The following is an 11,304-nucleotide window of genomic DNA, read 5'->3' on the forward strand; positions in this document are numbered from 1 at the left end:
GCGAACTTTACATTCTGAAGCACAATAACAAAAAGGAAGCAAAAAGAAAAGGACGAAAAGGAATAAGCAAGAGGACATACAGCTCTCATGTTTGAGAAGCTAGAATCCAAGCTAGGTACTTCAAGGCCTTGTAGAGCATTAGTTAGCCACTCACATGCCTCAATGTTCTTGGGCATTCTTGACTCATCAAACGACCCACCAGTTAAACATGCAGCATACTACGAACCAAGAATGATGAAGTGAAGAGAATTAAATTGTTAGATGGCACAACGACCCAGCTCCAAGAAAGAAAGAGAAACACCTCAGAAGGGATACGTAGTCTTTCAAGAAGCTTGTCAAGTTCCTCAATCAATGCCTTGTTGTTTACTGACTGCATTTCCAGCTTGTTGTTGCGGGTTTCTATCTGCATATTGTGAAAGAACCAACACTGCATTAGTAAAGGAGGCCAACAATCTACAGTCAAATAATAATGGAATCTACTAATCATCAGATTATAAGTTCTTAATCCTAGCCCATTCCCATTTTGTGTGGAACAAATATGCTAATTCTTTGATTCCAGTTAGTGAATAGGATCTTGAACTAAGAAATAGGCCCTATAACTAAAAAAAGATCTTTCAAAATTCTTTCTTTTGAAATCTGTAACAGTATATTAAGAACTATGTTAAGAAAATCTGAGAGTCCTACCGTCTTTTTCTGCTTACAATGACTCCAAAAACTGTAAAATAGACTGTGATTCTACCACAAAATTATTTACACCAGAAATGAAAAGACAAAATACATAGAAGATTAAACTTCTGTAATGAACTATGTTTGTCTTAAAAAGATCTAGCATTCCCTTCTCTCCACACAATCCACCAAATGGAGGCTAGGACAGTCTTCCACCATCTTTTTGCTTACACTTCTCCCTTCATTGTTCCAGCATTTTAGTAGGTCTACAGTACTTCTTCGCATCACCCGTTCAACTTTCCTTGGGGCTAAGAAAAGTTCCCATAATTTGTTAGTCGCTTGACAATGCAAAAATATGTGATTATTATCTTCTTGAGCTCAATTCCATAGGAAACACCTTGAGCTCATTTGCCAACCTCTTCTTTGCAAAATCTCATTAGTTAGGTATAGGGGCAGGCAATGCAGACTAGGAATGATTATATATAAAAAGAACAAAAATTGGTATAAGATTTAGAAAAACACACTGGAAACCAAGAAGATAGTTGGGTGCTTTAGTTTTCAAGCGGAACCTTAAAGTTTTAGGAATCAATATGTGTGTTCAAACCTTCCGGGCACCCACGAGCCCTAAATCCTGGGTCCGCCATTGTTTCTACAGCCAAATAAAGCTTATGACACTTTAGACGGAGTTATGACTTTCCAAATTTGTTTTCAAGGTCACTCCTGCTGATGGCTTCCTCTATTGTTCGAACATCTGTAAGCCCCTTCACTGTGAATCTCAACTTGCCATATCCTTTCAATGTGAGAAGATCTATCTCCTCATTAGTTCCTTCAGGAGTCTAAGGGCTTGTGTGGCCATGCGAATGAAATCATTTGAAATGAAGTTGAGAAGTTTTGTTTGGACATGCAATTTGGATTTATTACATAAAAAACTCATAACGTGTGAAAATTATCAAAATTTCCCAAATTCTTTATACAATCTTACTAAATAAGCAAAAGTTGTAACAAAGTATAATACACTATCACAAAGCTATTCTAAAAGAAAAATACAACATCTATTGATCGAACTTTGGTTCAGTAAAAAGAAAAATTGAACATATGTTATAGTGTACAACTCTTTAATATAATCCTCCCACATAGTACAAACAATCTCCTCACGTTGAGCATGCATTTCTCGTTTAGAAATAAGTGGTTGGTAAATATGGTTGGTAGATATAAAATGATGGCATTTCTCCTGACACCTTTTTGGACTTTGTTAGCTCCCTATCTTTTGTATATCACAATTGAATGGAGCTAACAAATTCACTTTGTACTTATTATCTTGTGTTAAACTCATTTTCTTGATGCCATTGATGATATCACTTTATCAAAAAGCAATAATGGATTCAAGTTATGCTGTTAATAAGAAATTATGTATTTTTGCAACAATCTTAAATAACTGACTGTTATATACAATATTCCTATATTAAAAAAAAACATATTTGAGCATCCGCATCCATAATCCAATCCATATCACTGAGTCCTAAAGCTTATGAAATGACGAATTCGGCCTCTAGATTTGCATATCTAATGCCCACACCAGTAAACCTAGCAAATAATAGAGTCCTGATTTTTTAAATATGATTGAAGATATTGGTATTGTGAAAAACTTGGCCTTGTAGCAATTACTAGCTAGAACACATATAAAGAAAGATCAACCCTGTCGTGGAGTATCTAGTAAAGTTGTTGTTATTTGACCTGAATGTCACGGGTTCAAGCTGTGGGAACCGCCTCTTGCGAAAATGCAAGGTTAGACTGCTTACAATAAACTCTTGCGGTTCGGTCTTGCCATAAACCCAACATAGCGGGCGCTTTAGTGCACTGGGTTGCCCTTTCGGATGAGTGGATTAACTAGGAAAACAAAAATAAATATTGCTGGTAAGATTAAACAGAAGGGCTAGGCAGAATTCCTTACTGATTCAATGTCTTCTCTCATGTGTCTAAGTTTTACGTTAAAGATGCCCAGCCATTCATCCATATCTTCAACACAGTTGGTGGCTGATTCAAGCCCATGCAAGACCTATAGGACCAAAAAATTAGACGCAGAAGCATAAGTCTTATCTTTATTGAAAATATGGAATGGTCACCTCATCTTACCAAAGACAAAATATAAATGTTACACACAATCAAGTGTGAGAGCACACATATCAGGGAAATGGTAGAAAGTTGTGAACCAAGTCCACGATTCGTAGACCAAGTCGTGGAAACCAGTCACAGTTTCCATGAAACCATGAGATGGGCCACGACTCGTGGAACCAAATCACGAGTCATGATCTCAATTGTGGTATGAGTCCCTATTGTTAATCAAGTCTCAGGTTATCATGATCAATAGTATGACTCTTGGACTGGGACCATGAACCGTACTGTCGAGTCGTGAAACCCCATCTCAAGTTGACAAGTTGCCTTGGAAAGCATGAGCAACAGTACGAGCCCCAGAACGAGCCCATGACTCATGAAATGTACTCGTGAATGTGAATCAGAAACTGATAAAAAATGTTCCACGAAACCACGAGTCAGATCACGACTCGTGAAATCAGTTCACGAGTCGTGAAGTGACTCGTGAGACACAGATTTCCAGAAATTTCAAACGTTTTTAAAAGGGAAATTTCATATTTTCCTTACTTCCTAGTTACTAAACTACATTGTTTTAGTGTCTTTTTAGGGGGATATCAAAGTAATTGACCTAATGAATCTCATAATCGACACATAAATTTCCCCAAGTCAAAAACAAAATCTCAGACAAGTAGAAACCTAGAGTACCTCTCCCAGTCAACCAATCCAAGCTTCAGTCCAGAATTCTCAGAGCTATCAGGTATATAAGACTTCAATGAGGGATTTTCCGTTCATCCTCATGCCTGGGTATTTCAGAAAGTTCTATAAATTTCATGATTTTCATGTTTAGGGTTGTTACCCAGTTATGCAAATTTATTGTTGATTTTAGTTTTATCGTGTTATCATGTTGCTAAAAGTTCTTGTTAAGCTATTATGCATGATTTTGGCAGTCCCGTCTTAGTCTAGTTACTTGAACAAGAACTCACAAACATTTAGCATGATTTAGCTTCACATCTTTAGCATTTGAGCATAAACAGATGAAGCCGAGTATTATACTCTAATTTCAGACAGACGAATATCTATGAGCAAATATTATACAGATTAGTTTGGGAGGATTATTTAGCACCGAGAGGACAAGGGTTCAGAAAATTCAAGTCTTAGAACTACGTGTCATCATAGGACTTGAGCGCACTGCTAGTTGGTCGTCTCTTTAGCCCAATGGGCTAAGTAGTGGATCCACATTAGACAGACATGTTCTACACTCATGGAAAGGTAGAGGGCACCTCCCAAGTAGGTTTATACGTCGCACATTACGAGCTCGCGTGTTGTATGTCAGCTGTAAGAAACTCCCCAAAAATAGTTTTATGTCAATTTGTTCATGATTTCTTAGCTTTGCAGATTTAGACATGTTTTAGCTCATGCATTAGAAAATGATTTATGTGTCACAGATATTGAAAATAAATCTCTGAATATTTGTATCTTCATATTTCCATCATGTTTTCCATGCTATTGCTTATTGCATCCTTTCAAGTTACAAAAAAATGCTTTAAATATTGTTTTGTCTTATTAGAACGATCTAACATATTCAGTACAATTTCATGTACTGATCACATACCTTTTCTTTATGCTGCATCTTATTATTGATGTAGATTCAGGTGGGAGTGTCCCAGACTCGTGGCTAGTCAGATTGCAGCATATCCAGTCAGCAGTTGGTCTTAGTGGATTAGTTTCCTTTTATAGATATTGTTTAGATTTTCAGTCAGTTTAAAGTTAGCTGGAGGCCTTGTCCCAACAACTTTTCTTATGTAGTAGAGGTTTGTATTTCAGACATAGTTCAGTATTTGAGTTTAGATATCCATGACAGCTAAAAAAGTCTTAAATTGCCCATTATCTTATGTTAATGCTTCAACTCATGTTTTAAGTGCTGATCTTTTAGTAATATATCAGTACCAAGGATCTGCTTGGGATCATTAGTGTTCCTGAGTGCTGGTCACTTCATGAGAGTAGACTTGGTTCGTGACACTAGGGAACAAAGAACAAGACAACTTTTGCTTGCTATTGCTCTTGAGAGACAAGAAGGAAATGAACGAGCCGAATAGCCTTATCAAAGTAAAAGGCTATCAATTGTCATAAAGGGGAAAAATTAAGCAACTCCTGAAAATTGAATCCAAACTCTTCTATGATATTGTTATCAAAGCAATAATAACTTTTCACAAGAAAATGAGTCACCTCATCTATTAATGGCTCATTCTCCAAAATGGCATGCACATTAGCAGCTTCCAAAGCTTGAAGCTCGCGCTTCAGCCGCTCAGAGAATGCTTCAGCTTCACCAATGCCCATTACATAACTGTAGAATTTGAAAACCAGAATCACAAAATGTACCAAAATAATGCTAGGTTGAAACAAAGGGCTTGTCGATTAGAAACAGAAATACAAGTTGGTAGGAAAATTTAAATCATGGAGAACACAGTACAAACTAGTGTTGCTAATAGTACTGTCTACAACAAATTAGGTTTTATTAAATAGATGCCGAGTGCCACTGTTTCCCATCCAAGAATCTCCATCTGCTCTAAGTGTGTGCGCGCTATTATCCTTATGTCAGCTTTGGTTGTTGAGAAGACTATTTCTAGATTCTCCAAGTAAGAAAACAACGAAGGCTAACATGATTATTTAGAATATTTTAATTGATTCTTTAACCTCAAGTTTCAATATCAGATTTAGCATTAGATGCCAAATTAAGGTTGGAAAATACCGTAACTTTACTTAAAGTACCTGATCTTGTCTACACATTATAGAAGAAAAGGTATTTTAAATATATAAAAGTAGATGATTCTTCAATTCTCCATAGCATGGAGAGTGCAAGGCATTGCGAGGTAATTTCCATCAGCAACATCTTGCCTAATACAAGATAAGTTCAGCAGTAAAGAAGTTTACATGTTAAATAAACCAAAATGTAGGTTCACTGTAGATGCAAAATTCAAAAATAGCAGTGGCATAGGGTAGCCAGATCAATTGTAACCACAAGATTACACATTTAAATTTACTACTCTGATGTCTTGCATTCATAGACATATACACACTTTGTAACCAAATCGTCAGCTGTTTGTACTCGTTTGTTTTCTAATTATTTCAAGACAAAACTGAACCTACTTTAAACATTAAGTCTAGTATTTAATACAGTGATTAGACATGGGATCTCTGTTTAGTTGCATAGTCTTTCAGATTAGACTGGTACTTCACCATTAGGAATACAGCATGAGAGAGCCCGGAGGGCAATAGATAAAAACAAGGTAGATAGTTATATAATGGATCAGAATATTTGATTTACAAGAAAAAACAAAGTGAGAATACTAGCCAGTACCCTTCATGACATATGAAGTTGTGGCTAGAGGTCAACTTAAATGAAGTAGACATATAATGCAATTGAGATTTCGAGCAAACATAGGCACAATGCAATGTCAAGAGAAGTGGGAAGAGGTTACATACGTGCCTAAAAGAGACTCCATGTCCTCTTCCTCTGCTTGAGATACAAGATCTCTTTCAACAGTTACTGTCATCTCACCTTCTTCCGCTACAGATGGGACAGGCCCATTTTGAGGATTAGCCTGTTGCTTGGTAATAGCTGGAGTATTTTCCTGCATTAGATCTTATATAAATTGCAATTACATAAAATACATCAAACAATAGATTTTATTTTACTTCCTGTTGAGGAACATAACATGTAATTAGTTGCAATCAAATAACTATTTCTACTGTCAACAACTAAAGAAGTTATATTTCTACTGTCAACAACTAAAGAAGTTATCTTTAACGGAAAAGGGCCTAAAATGCCCTTCAACTATTGAAAATGGTGCAAATATACCCTCCTTCCACCTTTGGGCTCTAAAATGCCCTTCCATCCACCTATGTGGCCTTATTTTACCCTTCTTAACAGATAAATAATTAGAATTTTAACTTAACACGTGGCAGTTTCCTATTAGTTGAATTTTTATTAATCAAAAATAAAAAAAATAAAAAAACTTAACCCAAATCACTAAAATCTACCCCATCTGCCGAACTTATGCAATTGGCTAATCTTCACATCTCCTAAAGGACCAGGTGAAAGATCACCATCATAACAATGTCTTGTGCCTTTAAATTCATTAATCAACAATGCTTCAAATGGATATTTAATTGCTGATATGTAATGTAACTATCTCCAAACAAGAGGAATTTGAGTCCTCTTTAAGAAGAATCCACATGTTAGGAAGAATAGAGCCGTACGTGGTTGCTATAAAGATCGCGTACCCCGTGATGTAACTTGGTACAAGTGCACTGACTAGCATTACATAAGCATTGCTAGTAATGAGTGAGGAATAGAGGATCAGCCAGAAGCTAAGAATACTGCTGTTTATGAGAAGTATGTATTGAGTTATGCCTGCGAATGTGAAGCCTTGGATCGCAAAGAAGGGGAGGTATACGATAAGGGAAGAAATGACATAAGAAGATGCTCTATAATCATTGTGAGATGTCTCGCAAATGAAGATGAATTGCTCTTGAATGAAAGTTGGAACAACATCATTCGAGGAGAAAAAGACTAGGCAAATTGTGAAGATGTAGAAGTTGAGGAGGTGGTTTATTGCTTTGAAGTCAAAATGATTTAGCCTTTGGAAGAATGAAGACAGGACTAGTCCCATGACTGTTAAGATGATTTCACGAGAGAGGAAGAGTTTGGAAACTTGCCAATTTGGATCCGGAGGATGGGGTAGATTTTAATGATTTGGGTTAAGTTTTTTTTTTTTTTGATTAATAAAAATTCAACCAATAAGAAACTGCCACGTATTAAGTTAAAATCCTAATTATTTATTTGTTAAGAAGAAGGGTAAAATAGGGCCAAATAGGTGGATAGAAAGGCATTTTAGAGTCCAAAGGTGGAAGGAGGGTATATTTGCACCATTTTCAATAGTTGAAGGACATTTTAGGCCCTTTTCCGTATCTTTAATTAAAGAGTGACCTTCAAAGACATTCCAACGGAAGAAACTAGAGAAGTGAGAACACTTCAGTCAATGTAATGAATGACTATTTGTTTTACCACAAGTTTCCTTCTTCAACTATTAGAGAGTTTTCAACTGCGTATTTTATAAGAGGGCATAAATAAATGACTTCGGACCATTAAACAAGATAAATAGAGTTTCCTACATGCTTGCTGCATGTAGGACTACTAACAGAAAAAAACTGTAACATTTGAACTTTAAAGGGCACAACAGGCAAAAGGTTGTCCCAGGTGTAGTGACCTATTGAAGAGATTTCCCCATCCATTTCACCTTTAAAGACCTTTTTCTATAGATAAGAATCTCAACTTTACCAGACACATTTGTGATCTTCCTTCCACATAAAGCACAAGAGAAAAAGATAACTGGCTTTATCAAATATTCAACTGATAATATAGATCAGAAGAAAAAAATTGATATTAATAGAGTCCATCTTCAGTAACTAGACAATACGCTTTGGTGTACTTTTATAAGAGAATAGAAATGATCTAATTTGATTTCATCAAACAAAGAAACAAAAGGAATGACTATATTATCTTAAGAACATTCAGAACATCCATATCAAATCATTCACATGCCTATTGTGCAGTTGAAATCAGGATGGGGTTGGGAGGGTGGAGGGAAGACAATACTAAATTAACAAAAGCGGAAGCATTTGGGATTTTAACAGGGAGACAAGAGGAAAAAAGTTGATCAATGTGACATAATCGATGCACCTTTGCCCAAAGAGCCATTTCTACCACATCTATGCCAACAACCTTGGGGAGACGACCCAGGACATCCTTACATATGTTTAAGATGCAAAGCAAAAGGCGGTTCCTACAATAGTTAAAAAAAGGCATAACACATAAACATACACTTTAACTTGGCCTCAAATCACATCTATGACCTCCAACTTTGGGTGTGTACAAGTGGACACTTAAACTTGTATAAAGTTGAACAAGTACACACACGTCCTATGTGGCATAATACATGTAGGACGCCATGTAGGGACAGGAATTGGCCACGTTGGATGCCACATAGGACATATGTGTCTATTTGTACAACTTTATACAAGTTTAAGTGCCTATTTGTGCACACCCAAAGTTGGAGGTCATAGATGTGATCTGAGGCCAAGTTAAAGGACATGATTATGTATTGTGTCTAAAATAAAGGTCATCGATAAAGTGTTTATATGAGAAAAAATAAACAGATATTTCCACACTCAATATTAAGCAAATACCTATCATCAACGTTACGCATTGTCCACTGAGGTGGAGTAACACTTTGACTCCTGAGATTATCAAAACCCTGTATGAACAATATCATCAAGAATAAGCTCCGAATATTTGCTGTAGGAAGAATGGCAGACTAATTTTGCTGTGAGCATTACCAGCATGAATGTACACCCACTTGGATCATTAGTTACAAGCTCCACCTTTGAAAGATGCTTAAGCTTGTACAACTTTGCAGGCTACACGTGCAAGCATAACATTGTTGTCAGCTTCAACGAGGGACTTAGCACAACTTGCTCTAAAGGAAAGTCACTACCCGAAAATGAATATTTTGGGAGATATAGTTCGATTTCATGGCTCTATCAATGACTTTGAGTAAAACAATCCTACTTAACAGTTTTATTGGCAAGTTTAGAGATAGACAGTTTCCTTAAGAACCAAATAAATGCTTGACAAAGTATATGTCATGTAACACCTGAGCACTATCCATACGATAATTGGGACACAACTTCATGTTAATAGACAAGCTAAACTAACTAATGAAATTGCTATCTTTATCCTTTAAATAATCTGGAGTGTTGAAAAAGTATATGGATATAAGAAGAGAGTGTTAGCAAAAGACAGATCAGAAGTATTTACCTCAAGAACTCCTCCATTAGAATATTTTAAGACACGAAGAAAAGCTTTAGTGCGTTGGCCTTTAGCTTTTGCTGCATAAATCACATGTTATGTCTGAATAAATAGAAATGACATATTGTAGTTGACAACACAACTATGCATAAGAGAAAAATCTGAAATTAATGTGGTGAATCTAACGTTTCAAAGGTTACTTCTCATCCCAGAAAGAGTGCACTTTTAAGTTATGAGGCTAGGTATCCAAATGATAAATAAATTTGTTCAGCTGAATTTCTAGACCGGCGAGATTATTTTATAAAATATTTTTTTGAATAAATGGTTGACACTTTTGTTCATAATAAAGGAACTACTACCACAACATCGACATTTAGTACCAAACAAGTTAAGTAGAAAAAGTGAATAAATGGTTGACACTTTTGTTCATAATAAAGGAACTACTACCACAACATCGACATTTAGTACCAAACAAGTTAAGTAGAAAAAGAAATTGTCCAAAAAAGAATTCTGACTCTCCATGTGATAATTCACAAGGTAAAATTCCATCGCGGTGACTTGACAGTTAGAACAAACATAAAAACACTGATGAACATAAATGGAATTTGGATCAATAACAGTAATAGATTAGAGAAATGGCAGAAGGTGGGATGGAATGATAGAATAGAAATAATCAACCAATCCACTTCATAAAATGGAATAGCGGGAGTATTATAATACTACTACTATTTTTAATAGTAGAGTCAGTTACATAGATAATACATATATATACTACTAATTCATTTCATACTGGAATCAACAGTAACAACGAAGAAAAAATCGATCATAATCTAAATCCTTGGAAACTCCTATCACAATTAGATTAATTTAGCATTGTCAACAACATGCATATTAAAATAAAACATAAATTTACGTACTGGAGATAGCAAGAACTCTTGGTTTAGCCATGGCACCCCGACTCAATTTTCCTGAAATTCCTATAATCCCGCTGGTTTTGGCAACACGAATAGACATTACAATTTGTTGTTTTGTGCCTTCAATAGCTACCTCACAAGCTCTTCGTAGCTCCTCGTCATCAGCGCTCGATTTCGCCATGTTATATCTCCAGACTTTTTGCTATTTATTGCAATGAAAATGATGATCTGAAAATGGGTTGATGCATTGTATTTATTTTCTCCTCTATGGTTTCCTTTTTTCGTGGGAGAAAATGTCATACTTTACCACATTTAATTTTTTGCTATTCTCTTTCTCCTATATGCAAGGCCGTCTCAATAAAATTAATAGTTTAAAATTAAATTTTAATATAAAGCTTAAATATATGCGCATAATAAAAATATTATCAATAATTTAGAGTTATTTTTAATTCTTACATACTACTTCTTCCATTTCATAATAAATGAATTGTTGGATTTTGGCACATAGATTAAAAAAAAATATTAAAGACAAAAATTTAACACACAATTTTCCATTTTTACCACTAAAAAAGATTGACCTTGTAATACATTTTCAATAGTTAATTGGTTGTCAAATCATAAGGGTAAATTTGAAAAAAAAAATTTAATGATTCATTTATTTTGAAACACCAATAAATATCTCAATAATTTACTTATTCTGAAACGAAGGGAGTACTTTTTTTTTAGTGTGTTATTCTTAGAACATAATAATATTATTGTTTA

The 11,304-nt window shown here is 35.3% G+C and overlaps 1 protein-coding gene across 4 annotated transcripts in view; it reads right to left on the reverse strand.

Moving 5' to 3' along the window:
- LOC107873450 (exocyst complex component SEC3A) overlaps nt 1-10,805 on the reverse strand; it is a 37,288-nt gene extending 26,483 nt beyond the window's left edge. Inside the window, exons 1-10 of one of the 4 annotated variants that reach the window (XM_016720308.2) lie at nt 10,546-10,804; nt 9,638-9,708; nt 9,157-9,237; nt 9,007-9,074; nt 8,501-8,603; nt 6,241-6,389; nt 4,984-5,101; nt 2,618-2,722; nt 302-403; nt 81-218 (exon numbers count right to left, since the gene is read on the reverse strand). In XM_016720308.2, the coding sequence (XP_016575794.1) occupies nt 81-218; nt 302-403; nt 2,618-2,722; nt 4,984-5,101; nt 6,241-6,389; nt 8,501-8,603; nt 9,007-9,074; nt 9,157-9,237; nt 9,638-9,708; nt 10,546-10,723 (1,113 nt within the window). In that variant the 5' untranslated portion in view covers nt 10,724-10,804. Of the gene's footprint in view, nt 1-80; nt 219-301; nt 404-2,617; nt 2,723-4,983; nt 5,102-6,240; nt 6,390-8,500; nt 8,604-9,006; nt 9,075-9,156; nt 9,238-9,637; nt 9,709-10,545 lie in introns of all 4 variants that reach the window. The other 3 variants (XM_016720312.2, XM_016720313.2, XM_016720314.2) reach the window with 3 other exon arrangements.
- Between the last annotated feature and the right edge of the window lie 499 nt (nt 10,806-11,304).

This window comes from Capsicum annuum, chromosome 6 (genome assembly GCF_002878395.1).
Source record: "Capsicum annuum cultivar UCD-10X-F1 chromosome 6, UCD10Xv1.1, whole genome shotgun sequence".
In the NCBI taxonomy this organism is placed as follows: domain Eukaryota; kingdom Viridiplantae; phylum Streptophyta; class Magnoliopsida; order Solanales; family Solanaceae; genus Capsicum; species Capsicum annuum.